Source organism: Chenopodium album, chromosome 5 (assembly GCF_948465745.1).
Source record: "Chenopodium album chromosome 5, dcCheAlbu1.1, whole genome shotgun sequence".
Classification (NCBI taxonomy): Eukaryota; Viridiplantae; Streptophyta; class Magnoliopsida; order Caryophyllales; family Amaranthaceae; genus Chenopodium; species Chenopodium album.
In genome coordinates, this window is record NC_137838.1 from 64888658 (window position 1) to 64913796 (window position 25139).

General features: G+C 37.8%; 1 protein-coding gene across 1 annotated transcript; it reads left to right on the forward strand.

Moving 5' to 3' along the window:
• The first annotated feature begins 23657 nt into the window (after positions 1-23657).
• Positions 23658-24894, forward strand: LOC145633006 (uncharacterized). Its single transcript, XM_081685319.1, has 3 exons — positions 23658-24093; positions 24173-24312; positions 24424-24894. The coding sequence occupies exons 1-3, from the start codon at positions 23658-23660 to the stop codon at positions 24892-24894; spliced, it is 1047 nt and encodes a 348-aa protein (XP_081541445.1).
• The last annotated feature ends 245 nt before the right edge of the window (positions 24895-25139 follow it).

The following is a 25139-nucleotide window of genomic DNA, read 5'->3' on the forward strand; positions in this document are numbered from 1 at the left end:
TAAGGATGTGCCACTCGGACCCTAGTGGTGGGCATATGGGTGTTTCCAAGACCGCTACCAAGGTTCTTCAATGTGGTTTGTGGTGGCCGCATCTCTTCAAGGACTCATGGGGCTTTGTGAAGTCATGTGACCGATGTCAAAGGGTTGGGAATATCTCCAAGAGGAATGAGATGCCTCAACATCCCATTCTTGAGTTAGAGGTGTTCGATGTTTGAGGGATTGACTTCATGGGACCATTCCCATCTTCATATTGTAATCAATTCATACTTGTGGCTGTGGACTATGTTTCTAAATGGGTTGAGGCCATTTCCTCCCCTACTAATGACAACAAAGCAGTGTTGAAGTTGTTCAAAACAATCATATTCCCAAGGTTTGGCGTGCCAAGGGCTGTGATAAGCGATAACGGATCTCATTTTGTTCACAACGCCTTCCAAAAGATGTTGAGGAAACATGGAGTGCATCAACGGTTCGACCTTCCATATCATCCTCAATCGAGTGGCCAAGTCGAGGTCTCCAACCGTCAAATAAAGCTCATTCTTGAGAAGACGGTTGCAAGGAATAGAAAGGATTGGTTGGAAAAGTTAGATGATGCTCTTTGGGCTTATATGACGGCTTTCAAGACGCCTATTGGTACCACTCTATATCGCCATGTCTATGGAAAATCGTGCCATCTCCCGGTAGAGCTTGAACATCGTGCCTTGTGGGCCATCAAGAAGATAAATTTTGACTTAGCTAGTGCGGGGGATAAGAGGTGGTTGGATTTTCATGAGTTAGAGGAACTTCGACTTGATGCTTACGATTGTGCTAGCACCTACAAAGCTCGCTCCAAGGAGGTTCATGACAAGTTGATCGAGAAAAAGGAGTTTTGTGTAGGTGACAAAGTCCTCCTCTACAATTCAAGGATGAAGTTGTTCCCCGAAAAGCTCATGTCAAGATGGAGTGGACCATTCTTGGTGAAGGATGTTTTTGATAATGGTGCCGTGGAGATTTCCCCTTTGAAATCCTCATCTTCATTCAAAGTTAATGGTCATCGGCTCAAGAAGTACTATGATGGAGTGTTTGTTGGACTTGTTCACAAAATGATTCTTTTTAAGCCACCTTGAGATTGTGGTGCACGTCGAGCTAACGACGTGAACCAAAAGCGCTTACGGGAGGCAACCCGGATTCTCATCTCATTTCTCTTTCCTTTCTTTTCTTTTATTTTTCCTTGATTGGTTTTTTATTTTATTTTGAGTTGGTTTTGTGTTTGTTTTGTAGGTCGCCTCATCACTTGTTGGAAAGAAGGGGTTTGAAGAAGAGTTTAGAGTGTAGGGGAGAGGGCTCCACGAGGGCTTGGAGAGACCTCGGGGGCCTCTTCACCTTTTTGAAGCATATCATTCCAGGGACTTCCTGCGGTTGCCCCGCGGTCTCTCTGCGGGCGCGAGAAGTTCTGGAGAGGCCTCGGAAGATTTGGAGAGGGCGCGGCCCTCATATCAAGCATAATTGATTTTCTTTCCAGGGACTTCCCGCGGTTTCCCCGCGGTCTCTCCGCGGGCGCGGGATGTTCTGGAGAGGGCGCGTCATGATTGGAGAGGGCGCGGGCCTCAATTCGAGCAAATTTGGAAATCCATTCCAGGGACTTCCCGCGGTTGCTCGGCGGTCTCTCCGCGGGCGCGGGAGGTTTTGGAGAGGGCGCGGCAAATCTGGAGAGGGCGCGGCCCCCGTCAGGTATAAAAAATCTAAAAATTCCAGGAAGTCCCCACGGTTGCCCCGCGGTCTCTCCGCGGGCGCGGGAGATTTGCCGCGGGCGCGGGAGATTTGCCGCGGGCGCGGCTTACTCGAGAGAGGGCGCGGCGATCTGGGTTTATTACCCGTGCGCGCCCCTCTTCCCTCTCTCTCCTCTCTTATTTTCTCATCTTCTCTTTATTTTTCCCCTTTCTCTCTCTACCTCCTCTCAAACCCTAACCCCAAAACATCAACTTCTTACTTATTTCTTTAACTTTTGCCCAAATTTTTCACAAATTCTTCCATATTCCTCCATTTTCCACACTCCTACTCTTCTTTCTCGTGCTTTTTCGGGAAATTTCGGGTCTTTGAAGTGCTTTGAGTTTAATTTGAGTCTCCAATCTTGGTATACTTCTAACCTTTGTAATATTTTTGTCAATTTCAATTGATTTCTTTACATTGGTTTGTTTACCTTGATTTTGAGCATGATTTTTGTGTTTTATGGTTGATTTATGGGAAATTTGGTATATTTGGGTGATTGTTACTTTTTCTAGTTGATTCATGATTAAATTGATGAATGATTGTTGATATTGTTGTTTGTTGTTGGATTTTGGTTGTTGTGTTGATTGGAACAGGTACCTTGTAGTTTGTGGTGGTTCGGTTGGATTTGTAAGGAGGTTTGTGAGTAATTTTGGTGGAAGTTGTTTTGTTTTAGGGAGTTTGTTGTGTTCTTGTGAATTGTGTGAATTTTGTTAAAATGGATTTGATAAGAAGAGTCAAAAGTAGCAAGAAGCGCTCAAACCAATCCCCCGGCCAATCTTCTCAAGGCCAATCCTCAAACCCTCAACCCCAAACGCATTCCACGACTCAAGATGATGCTCCTCCTCCTCCTCTACCCCCTCTCAAATTTTTGAACCGATCTAAACAAACCCTCATCTATAACAAAATGAAAGACCGGAAGTTTAGACCCTCCCGCCATTACTTTCTTGAGGATATGGCAAAGCTAGGAATTGAAAATGACCTTGACATCCTTCTAGATAACCTAAGCTTGGGTGAGTTTCTAAAGTCGGCCCCTAGAACCTATTTGGAGCCTTCCATTGAGTTTTTCTCCACATTTGAGTACAATAAGGTGGGGGAAACCGATTTTATTATTTCCTTCCAACTCTTTAAGGTCAAACACACCATGACCCTAGTCGGGTTCAATGTAGCCCTTGGTTTCAACCCCAATGGTGATATCTTCGAGCCCCTTATCTCCCTAGTCCAATCTGAGTATAATGAGGTTTCTTGGTGGAGAACCATAGCCAACAAGAGGGAGTTTGATTCGAAAAAGTCTCTTGCTAGTGAGATTATCCATCCGGCCCTTAGGATCCTTCATAGAATTCTTGGGTATTCGGTTTTTAATAAGCTAGATTTGGGGAAGTTGTCTCGAGAAAAGATTATTGTGTTATGGATGGCTACCAAGCCGGAGTTAGGGTCAAGGATTAATTTTGGCTATATCTTCATGAATTGTTGTAAAGATATAATGCATGGGGTCAAAACGGGGGAAATTCATTGTGGTTGCATGGTGGCACGTCTTGTGTTGTATTTTAAGCAAGAGGGGTTCTTGAAGTCTTGCACTCCGGTTGGAAGGAGTGAAGACGTGGGGATTAGTTTGAAGCAAGTTAACACTTTACGTTTCATAACTAGCACTAGGAGAACCGGCACCTACTTTTGGCTAGTGAGAAATACCCACCATTGCCTACTCCCTTACCCGGCCGCCACCTCCATCCTTCGTGAGGCTAGGAACATTTGGATGGTCCCTAGTGACAAGGGAATAAACGCGTCGTCAATTTTCTATCCCTAGATCAAATACAATTTATACAACCTAAACAAACCTAATACGAGTACAAGGCAAGCGTAGGGGTCGAACCACAGAGAACGGTAAACACCACCAAATGTCATCGACAATTAAGCTAGTCCGGAATAGGGGATAAGTAAACTAAAGTCTAAAAATGCTAAAACAAGAAATAAAACATTAAGGGAAATGGTTTAGGTATAGCATTCACTTGAACATAAACAAAGGCATAGAAATTGAATTAATTATGAACTAAACATGCTCGAATATCGAAATTAAGAATCCAATCTAGCCGCCTTCCGGGGTCAATTGGCTTCTCCTAACATAGCCTCTATGTTTCCACATTAGAACCATATACTAGGAGGTACTATTAAATAACAATCGATAGTAATGAACCTTAACAAAGTCAACTTCCGTTTCTTGTTAGCAAAGATTCACCTTTAATCAACCAACAATGTGCACTTGCAAGAAGATTAAAGAATATCAAGCATATAAAGACTTTAATCACAAATAAATCAATTCTAAACCCTAGAACATGCTCAAGGTCCAACTACACCACAACCATCCCCTTAATGGGGAAATTACTCACTAATCATGATAATAACAAGATTAATCAACAAATAATCAAGAATCAACATGATCAACAAGCAATACCAACAACTAAAATAATAATCAAAATAAACAAATAAAAATAGAGGAGAGAGAGTAAGAAATTGCTCATTAATTCAAGATGAAGGTCTACAAAGGATTGAACAAGCTCCTTCTTCAAAATCCAAGTTCATTAATGAAGAAAACCTCACTTTCTCTCTCTACCAAAGAAGACTAATCCTAACCTAACCTAAAACTAAAACTAACTAGAGAGAGGAATAGATAGTTATTGAATTCCTTTCTAATTACCCCAAAATTGGGTATTTATACTAAGCTAATAAAACTAGGAAAAATAGAAAAATAAAAGAAGGAAATAAAATAAAGAAAGAAAAGGAAAATAAAAAGAAAATAAAAATAGAAAAAGAAAATAAAAGAGAAAAGAAAATAAGAAAAGGAAAAAGGAAAGGAAATAAAAATAAAAGAAAAAGGAAAAGAAAAATAAAAAAGAAAAAAATCAAAATCAATTCCCCACCCAAAACCATCAGCACCACCATTTCCTTCTTCTTCTCCTTCACATTGGCTGCTCTATCTCCATTGAAGCTCATCTTATCACCACCGTTCATCAACCATCATCATCAAATCGAGGCCGTTCGATCCTCATTAAAAGCCATGTGCATAGCTCGTGAAATGGTTCGATCGAACCGTGGGTTGGTGCGGCCGAACTACGGGGTTGGTTCGGTCGAACCATGGGTATGTTCATCCACTCCTCTTCGATTAACGAAACCCCCAAAGTCTCTGACTCGAAGTTCGACCGAACCACCAACGGTTTGCCCGAACCCGATTGAAATCGAATTTGCTTTGATTTGCTGCTGTTTTGTGCTGATTTTGGTGATGTTGGCTGTGATGCGAGGGACGATAGCAGGTCGCAGGCTGCTGCAATTGGTTGGAGGTTGGGAACGGTGGTGAGGTGGAGTTAATTGGTGGCTGTTGTTGCTGGTTTTTGCGGGGTTGCAGGCTGCGGATTGGAGCAGGGATTGCGTGGCTGCTGTTGTTATTGGTGAATTGGTGGCTGTGAGTGGTGGAGTTGTGTGATGGTTTTGTTGGGTGAAGTGCGGTGGCTGGGTATTGGTGTGTGTGGTTGTTGTTGATGTTGCAGTTGTTGTTGGTGTGTGTTGCGGTTGTGCGTGATTTGTGAGTGGAAAGCAGGGAGCAGCAGGGGAGGTGAGGTGGTGTTGTGTGGTGAAGGATAAAGAGGGAGGGTGGTGTAGTTTAAGCTGGTAGAAACAGGGCAGCAGCTTTAGAACAAATTTGCACCTCAAATCCCGGACTTTGAACTCGAACACGACTTTAAAACCCGAAACACCAAACTCGACCTACAACAAAAACACGAGGGCATAATCAAAAGACAAAATAAAAATAAAATAAATAAAATAGAGATAAATAAAATAAAATAGAAAATAAGGGACATAAAACTAAACAAATAAAAATAAAACAAAAACTATACAAGCAAACAAAGTAAAATAAAATACGAAAATAAACTAAAGCTAATAAAATAAAGAAAATAAACTAAAACGCTCCAAAATTACCGAATAAACAAGAAACTTTATTAAAAAGAAAACAAGAGAAAGAAAGGGAAAATAAGATAAAATAAACACAAAAATGACTCTAAAACTACTCCCTAAGAGTGACATAAATGTCACTCATCAAATTCCCCCAAGCTAAACCTTTGCTCGTCCTCGAGCAAAGCTAAGGCAAAAGAGAACAAGATGGAATTATTAAAGGCAAAAGAAACAAAATAGAAGCAAAGAAAAAGAATGTACACTAACTCACTGTCGTAGGAATCACGGATGCATTTAGCGTATGCATCAAGCCCTTTAAACCCCTATGTCGCCAAAGAGGACGAGTAAGCTCTCGTGAGGGTTTCCTAAGAGGTTTAACCCACAACTCTCGACAAAACATAACATTCAAGGCAAAGGTGAAATCAAGAAAACTCGAGTTTTGATATTTCAAACCAAACACAAACAATGGGCTAAATGCACAAGAATACAAACCTTTCTAGACATTAAAGGTAGCCAAGCAAAAGAATAGTTAAGGTTGGTACACACATAAAGCATGCAAAGGGTAGAGAACTTAGAGGGACTTACACTCCTCCTTATCTCCAACCAAACTCCCGCATCCTCACTAGTTTTGCTTCCACTTTTAAGGTGATATCTCGAGATTCCTCGAAGGAATCGGAAGAAATAATCAATGAAAAACATTTAGGCTACCCGACATCTTGGCATTGATAGCTCGCTCAATAGGCTTGGCTTGATTACCCTCCATCGGTAGTAACTAAACCTCACTAAGGTCAAAAGGTCTTAAAAGGGTTGAAACATTTAGGCTAGGGTAAAGGGTGTGGAAATAAATTTGGAAATTGGTGGTAAACTTAGAAGTGAAGCAAGGTTGATCATTCCTCAATTCAAACTCAATAAACTACCAACTTTCAAATCAAAAATTCTAGCAACTCTTCCCCCAAGCTTAATCTTTTTCAACCAAACAACAAATATTTTTGTATTTTCTCAATATTCTCTTCTTTTTTTTTCATTTCTTTTTATTCTTTGCTCTCGCCTCTTTTAACTTTGAGCGGCTTTTTCTTTCATTTCCTTTATTTGCTTCTCATTTACTCAACCCATTCAACATAACAAATATAAACACAAGTACCAAAATTTGAGTTTTTTCACTTCTTTTTCATTCTTTTTCTCACTTTCATTAACCAAAAATACAAATCAAGTCCCAAGAATGCTTCACAAAAACTAATAAAGGTGAAAATAAAGCAAAGGTCCATTGGTTTGTAATGTGGTTATGCCAAAGAAGGGAAAATGGCTCAAATTGGGTTACTAAATGAGAAAATGCAAAAGAAAAATAAAAGAAAAGAAAATAATAAAACAAAACAAAAATCCTAATTGCCTTCGTCTTCCCCTAGGTTGGTTCGGTCTCGATCTTGGGTAGATTAAGCCAAATTCTCGATATAAGCTAGCAATGCCAAGGATCCAAACGCCACACATGCAAGAAATGTAGAAGGCTAGAACAAAATAGACACATCCTCACAAAAATGACGGTAGTGGAGTAGCAAAAATCACCTTTAAAGCTTCAACTAGCTAGAGAGCGACAACCATCTTACCACAAACCAAGTGAGCTAAGGTCTCATAGCCCTTAAGTTCTTCTACCTTGGCAATGTTATATGTGTGAACCAACCTTGACATTCAAGTGCATAAAAACCTCTAACAACTAGCAAAGAGGGTATTCTAGGTGCTAAAGCCCAATTATGTCCAAGTTTAAAATAAAACATTTTGAAACTTGCCTTGAATGCCATGGAAAGACACTATACACACAAATATTCACAAAACCAACAATACTCAAGAATGCATATACAATAATGCAATATGAAAGCATGATCAATCAAAACTACATATACCAAAAGTCAACTCAATAAGGCACTCATGGTCATCCAAACATAGAAAACCAATCTCAATAATAGACTTTGGCAAGTATGAGAGAAATAAATCAAGCAATCATGAGACTATGGATTAAGAAACCACCAAGAGATATAGATAACCCCCCAAGCTAGCGAATAGCTACTCCCCCAAGCTAGAATGGAGCATTGTCCTCAATGCTCAAAATAAAGGCACAAAGGGTGGGTGGGAGGGGAAGGAAGAAAACTAATTCACACAACAATTCATAATCATACAATCCAAATGCAATTAAGAAAGCGAATCCAAGATGAGGGAAGAAGGAAAGAGTAAACCAAATGTGAGGTGGGTGTTGAAACCCGCAATTGAGCACATTGTCCACAATTTCATCTAATTCCTCGTCTTTGTTGCTTTTCCAAATGCAAGCAATCATTGGTGTGCTTCTTCTCAAGGAGCTCAATCCAAAATCCTTGCACATGAGTATATGCATCGAGTACCTATACACATAGACAAGAGAGTAAACAAAAATGAGAAACACAAAAGAAAGAAAAAGAAAGCAATAAAACACGGGTTACTTCCCGCAAAGGCTTGCTTAACGTCCAAGCATGACCAATCTAGTAAATAACCCGACAAAGAACGCAATAGCTTGTCATATGCACCGGCAAACATATCAAGAAATAGAGCATACGCGATTCTCATATGACAAGCAAACATAAAGTACAAGGAGACTTTATGCTTGAGAGAAGGGAGAAAAGAAAAAGTAAAAGAATCAAAAGAAAAATCAAGAAAATAAGAAGAAAAAGAAAAATCCTCACAAAAATCTTTTTGGTTGGCATTATAACTCTTTTCCTCATCAACAATGAAAGGGTTAGGGGCTTTGGAAGCTTGAAAAGGAAGAGGATCCCTAAGAGGTTCTTTGAGAAAAGAAGGGAGGAACATAGGATAGTAGGAGATATGGTTAAACCTTTGGGAAAAAGGTGTATGAGAAAGGCAAAAAGGGGTAGCTAATCCCTCATCACAAGATCTCACATCACTAATGAGGGAATGAAAATCAATCATGGAATCCTCAAATGAAGAACCCTCATGTTCTACATCTCCCTCAAGCTCAAAAACTCCAAAGTAATCAACCTTATCCTCCTTTTCAACACAATAAACATCCTTTCCTTCTACTATCTCAAAATCAAGAGTGAATGGGGGCAAATTTCTCTCAAACTCATCTCTTTCTAATGAAGCCTTATCAATGAACTCACTCATAAGGTTATGAGCTACCGTTTGAAACTCAAGAAATATTTGGGCCATAATCTCAAATGAGTCCACATCATCATGGATAGACGAGTCGAAAGCTTGTTCATTGGAATCATCTAGGGGACTATGGGGCACACCTGTAGAATTCATGCAAAAATCAGATGCAAAATGAGAAAGAACATGCACTTCATCATCATTAGAATGTACCTCATTACATTGAGCTATAGAGGGAGGGGAGTTGAAATCATGCATTACATGGTCACTATGGGGAGCATCAAGCACATCATGGGAATTCATATTAGACAAATCATGACAATTAGCATCAACATTAAAAGCATGAGAATCCCGAACATAAGTCTCATGATTGGCCCTCTCCCAATCATAATTATCCCTAGCTAACCATGAATAGAAATCCCAAGCTTCATCCGAAGACATGTCTTGAAATTTACCATTTAACATATTATCAACTACTCCTCTAAAATTCTCATTTAATCCCAAATTGATGATTTCACAATAATCACCCTTGGTTAAACCTTTAACACCATCTAGGAAATCCTCAAGTCTATTGAAATACACCCAAAGTGGTTCATTATCAAATTGAGGAATAGAAATATAAGCCATTTTTTCTCAAACAAAACAAATAGAACAAAAACAAATCAAAAGAAAATATAAACAATGGACTAGTCTCAATAAGATAACACGACGGTAATGGAAGCCGTTCCCCGGCAACGGCGCCAATTTGACAAGGGAATAAACGCGTCGTCAATTGTCTATCCCTAGATCAACAAACCTAATACGAGTACAAGGAAAGCATAGGGATCGAACCACAGAGAACGGTAAACACCACCAAATGTCATCGACAATTAAGCTAGTCCGGAATAGGGGATAAGTAAACTAAAGTCTAAAAATGCTAAAACAAGAAATAAAACATTAAGGGAAATGGTTTAGGTATAGAATTCACTTGAACATAAACAAAGGCATAGAAATTGAATTAATTATGAACTAAACATGCTCGAATATCGAAATTAAGAATCCAATCTAGCCGCCTTCCGGGGTCAATTGGCTTCTCCTAACATAGCCTCTATGTTTCCACATTAGAACCATATACTAGGAGGTACTATTAAATAACAATCGATAGTAATGAACCTTAACTAAGTCAACTTCCGTTTCTTGTTAGCAAAGATTCACCTTTAATCAACCAACAATGTGCACTTGCAAGAAGATTAAAGAATATCAAGCATATAAAGACTTTAATCACAAATAAATCAATTCTAAACCCTAGAACATGCTCAAGGTCCAACTACACCACAACCATCCCCTTAATGGGGAAATTACTCACTAATCATGATAATAACAAGATTAATCAACAAATAATCAAGAATCAACATGATCAACAAGCAATACCAACAACTAAAATAATAATCAAAATAAACAAATAAAAATAGAGGAGAGAGAGTAAGAAATTGCTCATTAATTCAAGATGAAGGTCTACAAAGGATTGAACAAGCTCCTTCTTCAAAATCCAAGTTCATTAATGAAGAAAACCTCACTTTCTCTCTCTACCAAAGAAGACTAATCCTAACCTAACCTAAAACTAAAACTAACTAGAGAGAGGAATAGATAGTTATTGAATTCCTTTCTAATTACCCCAAAATTGGGTATTTATACTAAGCTAATAAAACTAGGAAAAATAGAAAAATAAAAGAAGGAAATAAAATAAAGAAAGAAAAGGAAAATAAAAAGAAAATAAAAATAGAAAAAGAAAATAAAAGAGAAAAGAAAATAAGAAAAGGAAAAAGGAAAGGAAATAAAAATAAAAGAAAAAGGAAAAGAAAAATAAAAAAGAAAAAAATCAAAATCAATTCCCCACCCAAAACCATCAGCACCACCATTTCCTTCTTCTTCTCCTTCACATTGGCTGCTCTATCTCCATTGAAGCTCATCTTATCACCACCGTTCATCAACCATCATCATCAAATCGAGGCCGTTCGATCCTGATTAAAAGCCATGTGCATAGCTCGTGAAATGGTTCGATCGAACAGTGGGTTGGTGCGGCCGAACTACGGGGTTGGTTCGGTCGAACCATGGGTATGTTCGTCCACTCCTCTTTGATTAACGAAACCCCCAAAGTCTCTGACTCGAAGTTCGACCGAACCACCAACGGTTTGCCCGAACCCGATTGAAATCGAATTTGCTTTGATTTGCTGCTGTTTTGTGCTGATTTTGGTGATGTTGGCTGTGATGCGAGGGACGATAGCAGGTCGCAGGCTGCTGCTATGTGTGGAGGAGATGGTAGCTGGCGATTTTGGCGGCTGACGGTGGCTGGGTATTGGTGGTAATGGCTGTTGTGGGTTGCGTGAGGTGGAGTTAATTGGTGGCTGCTGTTGCTGGTTTTTGCGGGGTTGCAGGCTGCGGATTGGAGCAGGGATTGCGTGGCTGCTGTTGTTATTGGTGAATTGGTGGCTGTGAGTGCTGGTGTTGCGTGATGGTTTTGTTGGGTGAAGTGCGGTGGCTGGGTATTGGTGTGTGTGGTTGTTGTTGATGTTGCAGTTGCTGTTGGTGTGTGTTGCGGTTGTGCGTGATTTGTGAGTGGAAAGCAGGGAGCAGCAGGGGAGGTGAGGTGGTGTTGTGTGGTGAAGGATAAAGAGGGAGGGTGGTGTAGTTTAAGCTGGCAGCAACAGGGCAGCAGCTTTAGAACAAATTTGCACCTCGAATCCCGGACTTTGAACTCGAACACGACTTTAAAACCCGAAACACCAAACTCGACCTACAACAAAAACACGAGGGCATAATCAAAAGACAAAATAAAAATAAAATAAATAAAATAGAGATAAATAAAATAAAATAGAAAATAAGGGACATAAAACTAAACTAATAAAAATAAAACAAAAACTATACAAGCAAACAAAGTAAAATAAAATACGAAAATAAACTAAAGCTAATAAAATAAAGAAAATAAACTAAAACGCTCCAAAATTACCGAATAAACAAGAAACTTTATTAAAAAGAAAACAAGAGAAAGAAAGGGAAAATAAGATAAAATAAACACGAAAATGACTCTAAAACTACTCCCTAAGAGTGACATAAATGTCACTGATCACTTAGGGACAATGGGAGGATTGAAGATGAGATGGAGGAGGGTGATGAGAATGATGAGGAAGAGGAGAAAGGAGGAGGAGAAGAATATGATGAAGAGCAACAACAACCGCCACTACAAAAACAACATGAGCATTTTCATGATGATGCTCAAAGAAGAAGAAGAGAAAGAAGACAACAACGACAACAACAACAACAAGGTTTCCAAGGAGATGCTTATCTCCGAGAGATGGAGGCCATGAGAGACAACATGGAGCGCATGCAATTGAGCATGCAAGGTATGTACTCGGACCACCAAACTTTGTCTTATCAAACTAGCGCCTTGTATGACGCTAGTGTGCGTAGGGGGGAGGTCACACCTCCGATCAACTACCCTTATGTGCCGCCCCAACAAGGGCCGGTACCTTCATGGGGTGGTGACAACCTCCCTACGTACCCATATTGGCCCGGGGTTGAGGACCCCGATGTGCCAAGGCGTGACTTCCCACCTTATGATTATAGGGTCTCGGGGGGGAGTGATTATTGGGGTGATCCCGCATACTACTATGTTCACCCCCATCACCCTGAGCCCCTTGTTCAGCGTGAGCCCTATGACCAATTGACCCGATCCCAACTTGACCTATTCAAGGGTCACTATGGATTTCCTCCCGGTTACACCGGAGGTTGGGATACGGGTGATGATGGTGCCGGCCCTAGTGGCCAATAGTCCCCTTATGCATGTTTGTTTCCCTTTTTGTTCTCCCCTTTCCCTATTTTGCATGTTTATAGGCATCGCGGTCGATGCCTTCATTTTGTGAGGGGGGAGGGTCAAAAAGGATGTTTTATGTTGGTTTGGGGAGGCACCTGGGGCTCGGTGGGTAGTCTTTGATAAGGCTTTTGGTGGATTTTTGCTAATGGTCTCGTTGGTTTGTTGCTTGTTGTTGTTTTGTTTCACTTCATGATGTTTTTGGGAATTTCTTGATGATGATGATGATGATGGGTTTCTCTAGGTTTTTGTATATAGCTTGTGTCTAAGTGTTTTATCGTTTGCTTTTATTTGGAAGTTACTAACAATTTCATTTTGTATATATAGCCTTTTTCTTTAACTCACCTTGCTCGTAGCCTATGCTTTGGATTGCGGAGCCTTTTGGAGAAGCACGTTCCTACTCCTTGGGTATTTTAGTTTAGCATGGACGCTTGGTGAGGCCTTTCTTATTTTACCTTTTTATTTTCACTCCTATATTTTCTTGGTTGCTTAGATTAGGATTAGATTTAAGGGAAGTTTAACGGTTCGAGGATGTATGAATTTAACACCTAGTGTGTTTGGGGTCTTTGGCGATGTGGGCATTAGACCGCTTGTATGTCGATTGGGATAAACGTGTTATGATTGCATCTTTGCCCTTTTCCTCTTTCCCTTTCTTGTCCTTGTCTAAGTTTTCCATCTTCTCTTTTATTTTCTTTCCCTTTCTTTTATTCTTGTTTGTGTGCATAACTTTTTGAGGCTTTATTTTCACTCTTTTTTTAAAAAAAAAAAAAAATTGGACTTGTATGCAATGGAATTTTGCTTTTGAATAATAGTCTTCCTAAGTAATAACGGTATGCATTGTTTGACATTACGTTTGGTTGATTCAAGGATAAAGCATGCTAAGATAGTTGTCTAGAACTAGGGGGATCATGAAACCGCATGCTACTCGTTTGTGGCATATTGGTAGTTTCTCCCTATCTTTGATTTGACAACCTTAGTGAGTTTTTGCTACAACCATGTGAGATTTATATTTTTTCAAGCTTTCATCAAACTCTTGCATGAGCGGCATGGATCCTTGATTTTCGCAAACCTAATCTAGAATCTTAGTGTATGATTCCTAAAACCGTGACCGAACTACCTAGTGTATGATTCCTAATCCTTGATAGTCCCTTTTTGTTTACTTTTTTTTTAGTTTGGGATACATTTGCCTACTTGTTACCCCTTCGAACCTTTTTCCCTCTTTTCAAGCCGCATAATTAGATATCTTGAGCCTTTTGTTTCGTTCTCCTTCTTTTTGGTTTTTGTGAAGCAAGGGTCAATGTTTGGTGATTGTGGTCTATGAAGTTGGAGTTTGGTTCGAATTGGTACACATAATTGAGTTGTTTATATTTGGTAAATAATGGAAAATGCTTATGTAAAAGCCGTCCTTAGTAAAAGAGGCAAGGATGTTAATAAATGCATATTTGAAAAAGTCGTCCGAATTGAAAAAAGGCAAGGACTATTGATTTTAAGAAGTTCAAGAAAATACAAACAAATTTATAAATGAGAAAATGCAAAAAAAAAAAAAAAAAAAAAAAAAAGAAGAAAAACCATAAAAATTCAAGTGTCTTTCTCCTCTCTATGCATTGAGGACAATGTTTCTTTTAGCTTGGGGGGAAAGCGCTTGCGCTTTTTGTTCTAATGATTGTAGATTGTTGCTTTGAATAATCTTGGGGTGTTAATACGTTTTTGTTTGGTGATTACTTATGTTTGGTGTTGAGATTTGGCCGGTCTTTGCTTCACAAATTAGGATAACCACCAAATTTTAAATTTTAGCCTACCTTAACCCTTCTTGCCTTACGTTACAACCTTGGGGAAGACCTTTGGACCTAGGAGTTGTGTCTTTCATCGGTGGAGGGAATCATAGGTTGTAGACTAAGGAAAGGGGATGCAAAATCAAGATGTCGAGTAGCCCAAAATGTTGATCTTTTTCCGGTTCCTTCGCGGAATCTATGAGATGCTCACTAAGGGGAGACATGAGATTAGTAGGGGGAACGCGGTAAGACCGTTTGGGATGAAAGTGGAATGTGATAACTAGTTCCTATGTTTAGCATATTTATGTTTCAATCAACCTTAGGTATCTTATAACGTGCATACCATTATTCACTTTAGAAAGGTTGTTATTCATTTGAATTATAGTCTCTTTGTAAAGTCCATTTCGTAAAGATTTTGTTTCCTTTTTCGTCTTTCTTTTCCTTTTCTGGTTTGCCTCTAGGGGGTTTGGTGGAGAGTTATGGGTAAACTCTTAGGATACCCTTACGAGAGCTCACTCGTCCTCTAGGGCGATCTAGGGATTTAAATGGCTTGTTGTAGCTAAAAACAACCGTGATTCCTACGACAGTGAGTCTTAGTGTAAATTCCCGCCCCTCTTTTTCTTTTTGCTTCGAATAAGCCCTTCTTATTCCTTTCTAGCCTTTGTTTTGCTCGGGACGATCAAAAGTCTAGCTTGGGGGAATTTGATGAGTGTCATTTATGGCACTCATAGGGTAGTCTTTTAGGGTTATTTCTTTCCCTTTTTCATGCTTTCTTCTCTTATTTTTGGTCCTTTTTCCTTAGGTTTATCTTTCTCCTCTTTTCTTTATGGTTCTCGTGTTATCCTCGTGTTTTCCTTTTATTTGGCTCTTTGGAGAATCACCTTTGCAAAGGAATCAAGTTGGGGCCTTAATGATCAAGTAAGGAAGAATCGCTTGGCTAGAGAGGGCTTAGAGAGGCCTTGGAGAGGCCTCGGAGAGGTCTCCAAGGTATTTCCAGAAGGCCGCGGGTGCGGGTCAGTGGAACCGCGGGCGCGGGCTCAAGAAGAGCAAATTGCAAGATTTTGGCAGGAGCTTCCCGCGGTTGCCCCGCGGGCGCGGGAAATCTGGAGAGGGCGCTCCATCTCAGAGAGACCGCGGCCCCCTGATTGAGTTTTGGGAGCAGGGGATTAGCCGCGGGCGCGGCATCTTTGGCCACGGGCGCGGGTTTATCTTGCCGCGGGCGCGGGCGCGGGTGCTTCCCAGAAAGCCCGCGGAGGGTTCCGTACCCATTTCTCCGCGGTCGCGGATTCATCGAGAGAGACCGCGGGATTTGCCGGTTTCTTCTTTACCTATAAATAGAATTGTAATTCCTTTTTGAAACCAACTTTTTGATAATATTTCATTAGTTAGTATTAGAGAGAGAATTTAGAGAGAAGTTAGAGAGAAGTTCTTGGTTTTGGATTTGTAACTCAACATTTGATCAATCAAGTTTGGATTTCTTCATTTTCAATCATCAATATTAGTGAGAATCTCTTCCTTCTTTCATCTTTTACTTACTTGCTATTTGATTTTTGCTTGTTGCTTGTTCTTCTTTGGATTTGAATTTGATATTGTTGAATATTTTGATTTCTCTTAGATTTTGATATAGAATGAAGAATAATGCAATTTCTAGTTATTTATTCTTTAATTTCACCATGATTAGTGAGTAGATTAGTTGCTAGGGAAAGGGGGAAGCATGTTTGATTAATGAAATTGCTAGTTGATGCTCTTTGATTGATTGATTTGTTGCAATTAAATTGGTTGACATAGTTTTGCATGTGATTGATTAGACTAGGAGTGATCAACCTATAAGATTAATCTAGATTGCATTGCAACTCTTAATGACATGAACAATTGAATTGAAAGTTGCTCTAATTGATTGGGTTTGCTTGTGATTCTTCTTGATTTGCCTTTCATAGTGACACCTAGATTGGCCTATAGGAGATAGCATTTGAACTATCTTGATTGCTACTATTGTTTGTCCATTGCAATACTTGAATTAATTGATTGAGCTCTAAACTAGCATTATCATTGAACTTGCATGTTGAACCCATATCCCTAGTGTTTAGACCTTTGCTTTACTTGATTAGACTTGTTTTAGTTTACCATAGTGCCAACAATAATCTCAACTCCATCTTCGAGGTAGCTTGACTTAGACTCTAGTTTTCATCATTGCATTCCCTAGAGATCGACCCTTAACTTGCCCTATATTCATATAAGGTTGGTTAGGTGTTTACAAATTTCTTTTGACTTGGGGGAAGGGTAGATAACGACATACATTTTCCTCTTGTCAACTGTTCAGCTACTCAGTGTTGGTTTTTCAATCTCTTCCAATATATTTTAGGCTCCTTAGTACGCCAGTTAGCCCCTCTAAGCAATCTGACATGATTTTAGTAATCGGTTTGGTTACAATTACATAAAGTGATCGACCTGATGAATGATCGTCTCACTTAGCTTAAAGCGCCTAAGCATTGGCTCATTTTAAAGCACCGATATTATGGTTCATTCAGTAAGGCACGGACATACTGGTTCATTCAGCAAGGCACCTACATACTGGTTCATTCAGCGAAAGGCACCGACGTATAGGTTCAAAAAACAGCAAAAATGCCGACGTACAGGCATATCGGAAGCAAAGTTCAAGAGAGCTTCTTAAAGATCGAAAAGTGTAGGTCTTCGGTAATTTTCTTTGGAATATTATCGCAAAAAATGAGGATAGCTTCAAGCGAGGGTATCTTCAACAGCATTCCCTAGCTTGCGGAGAGTTGTCACAAACAACTATAGGTGATTTGAAGCGAATTTTTCTTCGATCGTGTTCCCTAGCTTGCGGAAGATGGTCACGAAGTGCTAGAAGGTCGTTTCAAGCGAAGCAATCTTCGATGGGGTTCTCTAGCTTGTAGAAGAAATCTATCATGGCGGAATTGGAGATGGTTACAAGCGTAGCAGTCTTTAGGCGGCATTCTCTAGCTTGTAGGAGGTCGTCAAATATAAGAAAAATACAGAAATACAATAATGCAGCAACAAATCGGTTACCTCTAGAGTCGTGTGCTCGACGATGCAAGATACGCGTTTCTTAACTCTTTTATCTGTTTAACTAACGCTAGTTTGCAGGTATCGGCGTTACAAGAGTGATTTAGGATTGCAAAACGTTCTGAATCATTCTCCGTCCCTATCGCTACTTTGACTTTTGTTTTTGAAACTTGCGTTTCTCCAAACTCAGTCAAAGTGGGGGCTTCTGTAGACAACTATTTGTGTTTCCTCAAAACCAAACCCGGTAATGAGTACCTTTCACATCGAATCATAATCGAATGAAGTGAAAGTGTTGAAAGTTTAGTGTTGCGGATAGTTTTAACGGCTATTTCACCAAATGCCACTGAGTACTTAAAAAATTCACCAAATGCCATCAAGGCTTTCAAAATTCACCAAATGCCATCGAGCTTTTAAAAAATTCACCAAATGCCATTAATGACTAATGGTCGTTAACTCTGTTTGTCATTAAGATTAAATCATGACATGTGTCATGATAAGATTGGTTCATTTTAATTATTTATTTTAACTAGCCTTCTGGCCCGTCCAATGCACGGATTGTTCATAGAAAATTGCATTGAGAGATGAGTGAGGAAATACCGATAAATAATTATGAGTGTAATATGTAACTGAAAACATAATTAAAGAGATAAAAATTTTGGGACTTTAATTTAAAATGAGACTTAATAGAAAGAAGATGGAGGGACTAAAATCAAAGAGAGAAAATAAAAAGGTTGAATTAAAGAGGGGAGATGAAGATAAAGTGTTTAATGAAAGAGTTAAGAACAATAAAAAATATTAAACGACATGTGGCATATTGAGTTGAAGAAGATGATAGGGCAGTGTAATAGAATGATGACATATGTGTTTTTTGGTTTTCTTTTTTAAATACTAAGTATAGATTAATAAAAATAATACGAGTACTTTTCTTCTTGATTTTTGTGGCAAAAATAACTCGGGTATAGTTTGGCGGATCATTTTGACCCTTTATGGATACAAATTAAGCTCGAAATTGACAAAAAAAAACATAAATGCTCCATTTTGTGTTTTGAAAAATATTTATATTAGCGTGTCATTATTTTTTAACCATCAAAATTGATCGTGTAAGGTTTTGGGGGTAATTTTGACCTTTTATGGGTACAAATTAAGCTCAGCATTGGCAAAAAAAAAAATGCTCCGTTTTACGTGTTCAAAAATATTTCACTTAGCGTGTCATTATTTTTTAACCATGAAATTTGATTGGGTAAGGTTTAGGGGGTCATTTAGACCCTTTATGGGTTCAATTTAAGCTCGGAATTAACAAAAAAATAACACATATTTTTCCCGTTTTGTATGTCGAGATCGTAATTTTTTTCGGGAAAAAAAGCAAAACGGGGTATTTACATCATTTTTTTCCAATTTCGAGTTTAATTTTTACCCATAAAGGGTCAAAATGACCCCTAAAACCTTACCCGAACAATATTCGTCACGAAAATCGAAAAAAAGTATTAATTTTATTCATTAAAATAAATAATTATTGTGTATTAATTTTAAAAAGTAACGACATTTGGTGAAATAATTTTTAAAGTAATGGCATTTGGTGAAATAAGAATTGCATTAACGGAAAATTAACGTTCATATGCTATTAGTGGCACGAGGTGTCATTGTATGGTTTGTCAATGACATTTGGTGAATTTTGAAAACCTTAATGGCATTTGGTGAATTTTATAAGTACTCAGTGGCACTTGGTGAAATAGTCGTAGTTTTAATTTCTTTTCTCTTCTCTCTATTTTTGAAAACCTATTTTAAGAAAAAAGCCAATCCAGTTTGGTTGGTCCATGATATGGGTCCATTAGTAGTGTAGTTGGATGGGGTTTGAAAAGAGCTTTCCAACGATATATTATAAGCCCAATTCCGATAAATATTGAGGAAGTCATGGCCAAATTACTTAACTGGGCCCGATTTGAACCTTTTATGCGGCCCAATGATCTAGAGGAGGGCCTAATATGGATTTATCATTCCTAATGCAATTAGGAACAGTTTTGGTCTTCTAGATTCTTCTAGAAGGTTCTTTTCATTCCTAAATCAATTAGCATTGATAAATTGACTTTTCTTGACTTTTTAGAGTTTTAATCAAAATAAAAGAACTTTTTGAGGAAAATATGATTTTATTCTCCTGTACGGTTAATTTCTATCTGATTTTAGAATACGCGTAAAAAAAATTAATTAGCGCCAAACGCCAGACATTAGCGCCTGACGCTAAGCCTAGCACCTGGCGCTAGCGTTAGCGCCTGGCGCTAATGTGAGCGTCTAGCGCTAATGTGAGCGCCTAGCGCTAACTTTGTTTTATCGCGTCAGAACTCTGGTTCGATTTTCTATCTTTTTAGCTAATTTTCATTATAAATAGCCTTCTAAAAACTCCGTTTTCATTCATCTACAATCATCAACTTTCTAATTCTTATTCTCTCTCTTATTCTAAACCACCCCTTTTGCAAACAAAATTCCGCACTCAAAAGACCTAATTACACCTAGCATTATTCAAAGTTGCCTTCGCCCTAGATGTGAAAGGTTTTAATTTCTGAGGGTTTGGTCCCAAATATTTATTTCAATTATTTTATTTAATTCTTTGTTTATTATTTTCCTTGAAGTTACTAATGTGTGTATCTTGTTAATAGAAAGAGGTATGAAGCATCCAAGTAAGTGCTTTAATTGTTTAATTGGTATTATGATGTAGAAATCATGTCTAGGTTATTATTATGATTCCTAATGTTATGTTAGGGCGTTTTGATCTTCCCAGTATCATGTTTAGGGTAACATTAAAATCAAGTATGAACAAAAGTATGATGTCTTTTATGTTCTTTCCTAATATTCATGTTAGTATCATGTTGTGGTTAAAGCTTTGATCTTTATTGTTTAGTGACATGCTAGGGTTTGTTTTAAATCTTGTTAGTATCATTCCTAGGATCTTGCTATTCTTATGCTTTAACATGATTATTATGGTTGTTATGATTATAATTATTATTGTGATGATTATTATTATGTTGCTAGATTATATTTATTGTTATTGCTTGATTACACTTTTTATGCATGCTTAAAGGGAATTGGTACTTGTAATCACGCTTAATAAGATAATTAATAATCTTGTTAGGGTTAATTTGATTATAATTCAAGTGATCGCCAATAATAGTTTTATTTGTGCATTAATATTCAACCAACATAGATAAACAAGTTTAGGGTAAACCTATTGACTGCATGTTAGTCAAAAAGCGCACATGAATACGATCAGAATAAAGTAGAGGTTTATTATCAAGGCAGGTTCAATCTCTTTAAGGTTTGATTTGTACCTTCATCCCCGAACTACCAGTCATGGTTCAAGACCTATTAGAGTTTACGATCTCCTTGATCGTTAAGGGGTATAACCTTCACCCTGTGAACGGTTTACAAGTTCCTAAAACTTGTTGGCGACTGTGGGGTTCAAGCTAGGGGTAATGCTTGAAATATTCCCTACACAAAGCTTTTTGAATCAAATTAAAGTTAAACAAGTTAAAACAAAGCTTTTTGAATTGAATGAAAGTCAAATGCATTCAAAGAAGCTAATTGAATCAAATGAAAGTCAAACAATCAAACAAAGCTTTTTGAATCAAATGAAAGTCAAACACATTCAGACAAAGCTTTTTGAATAAAATGAAATTCAAACACTTTGAAACAAAGCTTTTTAAATCGAATGACTGTCAAATGAATTCAATGAAGCTAATTCAATCAAATCAAAGTCAAAAATATTAAAACAATTTAAAGTCAAACACATTCAAACAATGCTTTTTGAATCAAATGAAAGTAAAACTCCTACAAACAAATCTTTTTGAATCGAATGAAAGTAAAACACATTCAACGAAGCTAATTCATGCAAATAAAAGTCAAACACATTAAAACAAAGCTATTTGAATCAAATGAAATTCAAATACATTCAAACAAAGCTTTCTTAATCGAATGAAAGTCAAATTCATTAAACGAAGCTTATTAAATCAAATGAAGTCAAACACAATAAAAAAAACTTTTTTAATTAAATGAATGTTAAACACATTAAAACAAAGCTTTTTTAATCGAACGAAAGTTAAATGCATTCAACGAATCTAATTGAATCAAATGATAGTCAAACACGTTTAAGCAAAGCTTTTGAATCAAATGAAAGTCAAACGCATTTAAACAAAGTTTTTTTAATCAAATGACCGTTAAACACATTTAAACAAATCTTTTGAACCTAAGGAAAGTTTAACACATTTAAACAAAGATTTTTAAATCGAATGAAAGTCAAATAAATTAAAAGAAGCGAATTGAATCAAATGAAAGTCAAACACTTTTAAACAAAGGTTTTTCAATGAAATGAAAGTCAAACACATTCAAACAAAGATTTTTTAATCAAATGAAAGTTAAACACATTCAAACAAAGCTTTTAAAATCAAATGAAAGTCAAACACATTCAAACAAAGTTTTTTGGATCGAATGAAAGTCGAATGCATTCAACGAAGCTAATTTAATCAAATAAAAGTGAAACACATTAAAACAAAGCTTTTTGAATCAAATGAATGTAAAAACACATTCAAACAAAGCTTTTTGAATTGAACGTATGTCAAATGCATTCAACGAAGCTAATAGAATCAAATGAAATTCAAACACATTTAAACAAATATTTTTTAATCAAATGAAAGTTAAACACATTCAAACACAGCTTTTTGAATGAAATGAAAGTCAAACACATTCAAATAAAGCTTTTTGAATGAAATGAATGTCAAACACATTCAAACAAAGCTTTTTGAATCGAATGAAATTCAAATGCATTCAACGAAGCTAATTCAATCAAATAAAAGTCAAACACATAAACAAACCTTTTTGAATCAAATGAAAGTAAAAAACATTGAAACAAAGCTTTTTTAATCAAATGAAAGTCAAATGTATTCAACGAAGCTAAGTGAATAAAATGAACTAAAACATAATAAAATAAAGCTTTTAAATCAAATGAAAGTTAAACACATTCAAACAAAGCTTTTTGAATCAAATGAAAGTTAAAAACATTCAAACAAAGCTTTTTAATTTGAACGAAAGTCAAATGCATTCAACGAAGCTAATTGAATCAAATGAAAGTAAAAAGTAATTACAAGTAAAGTGTAGAGAGAGAAAGTACCAAGATCTAGAGAGAGAAAGTTGGAATCCGATTGAAACCCACAAATTTAAGCTTCGATTTTCAATCCAATTTCAATGGAAAAGAGGAAGAAAGGTAAGGGAAGCAAGGGATCAAGCTCAAAATCGAAGAAAAAGCAAAAAGCAAAGCAGAATTCTGGACCCAAAACTAGGAATTATACGAAAAGGAAAGAATAGAGTATTGCTACTGATGATGTTTCGATTCAGAGCTGGCTTGATGAAGTTGTGGAGAATTCCATGCAGGTGAATGGAATGATGGAGGAGGAGCGTGGTGAGCATCAGCAGGAGTTTAACAACTGGCTCCAGGTAATTCATTCCTCTGAATCCGCCATTAATGGTGAACTTCGAACTGATGAATGATGTGATAGTGTCTTGAATAAGGATAACTATACTCCTATTTTGATGCTAAAACATTCTAGACACTCTAATTGTACTATGAATACGTTTTCCCCAATTTCTGAGAACCCCGAGTTGAGTTCCTCTGTTTTTCGTTCTCCTAATTCTGCTGATATTGCTCGATTGAATTGGAGGGAAAACTTGTTTGGGGGGACTAGGGATGAGGGGGTAGACCTGTCTAATGGAGGTAAGAACGTGAATGGGGGTTCCGGTGATAAGGGTAAGGGGGACAAGGTTCAAATTACCTTTGAGGATGTTCAGCCTGAGATTGATTTCTGGAACTCAGCGATTGTATGTCATATAATTGGTACTAAACCACCCTTGTCTGTTGTGAATGGGTTTGCTAGAAGGTTATGGGGAAATATGGGATTGATAAAGTCTCTCTTATGGCAAATGGTGTATTCTAGGTGCGATTTCGGACTATTGAGGCGAGGGATAAAGTGTTGGGGGCTGGACCTGTTTGGTTTGACAACAAACCAGTAATATTAAAGCAGTGGGTGGCTGGAATGGACCTTGATGCTGAGCCAGTGGACTTAGTACCTATTTAGGTTAGGCTGCCTGGATTGAAATTGAATTACTGAGGGTAGAAGACTCTAATTAAACTGGCCTCTATGATAGGGAATCCTATCAAGACTGATAAAGCAACAGCTACTAGGGAAAGGTTGGAGTATGCTAGAATAATGGTAGAGGTGAAGTTTAATGTTGATTTACCAGATTCCATTGAGTTTTTGGATGAGTATGGTAATACAATCAAACAAGACCTGAAGTATGAATGGAGGCCTATGATATGTAAGGTGTGTGGTGGGATCGAACATTTTGATGCTCACTATCCTAACCATAAGGTGAAAGAGAGGAATAAGATGAAAATGCAGATTGATAGAGTCCAGAACAAGGACAGACAGAAGAAAGTTTGGAAACCTGTGCAAAAGAATGATACTCAAAAGGTTCATAATGAGAATAATAATTTTAATGTTACTCAAAAGAATGATGTTGAAGATCAGCAACCTCAAAGTTTGAAATCTGGTGTTATCCTGATCAGTAGCAGTGGTAATAGATTCAGCATACTGGAGGAGGGGGAATGCTCATATTTATTTCATGGATAAGATTGGGTTCTGTAATGTTAGAGGTCTAAACAAGGCTAGTAAACTCTGTGATGTTTTATGGTTCATTAGACATCATGGGATTGGCCTTTTTGGACATCTGGAAACAAAGGTGAAGGCTGTGAAGTTTGGAGAGGTGTTTAATAGGCTGGGAAGTGAGTGGTCTGTGTGTGCTAATTACTCTCATCATAAGGGGGGCAGAATTTGGGTTATTTGGATGTCTTAGATTTTTGATGTTTCTGTGATTAGATGAGAAGAACAGTTAATCCACCTTCAGGTTAGCCATAAGGGCACTGGTGTTAGTTTTCTCTGCACCATGGTCTATGGTTTGAATGAAGCTGTGGCTAGGCTTAAGCTTTGGGAGCAAATTACTGAGATAGGTAATTGTGTGAATAGTCCTTGGGTTCTTTGTGGGGATTTTAACAATATCTTGAATTTGACTGAGAGAATTGGTAGTCTTGTGTCCCTGACTGAAGTGGAACCTTTTAGAGCCTGCCTTAAACAGAACAATCATACTGATTGGGCTGCTGGGGGAATGTTCTATACTTGGTGTAATAAGCAATCTGGATGTGATAGAGTTTGTACTAAAATTGACAGAATCATTGTTAACTGTGAGTGGATGGATAGACTCCCAGATATGCAGGCTACTATTTTCCCTGAAGGCTTAATGGATCATTGCCCTTGTGTTATGAACTTGTTTGACTCTGGTGTTCAAGTCAAGAAGCCCTTTAGATTTGTTAATATCTAGGTGGATTCTCCAGATTTTTTTGATGCTGTTGAGCAAGCCTGGGAGATCAATATTGATGGAACCTTAATGTTCCAGTGTGCTAGGAAGCTGAAAGAATTGAAAAAAGTTTTCAAAAGTTTGAAATGGTGAATTATTCTTACATTGAAACTGAAGATGATGTAGCTGAGAAGGCTTTACTGGAAATTCAAATGAAGCTTCAAGCTGAGCCTGACAATGAGAGCTTGATTGATATGCAGAGGGAAGCT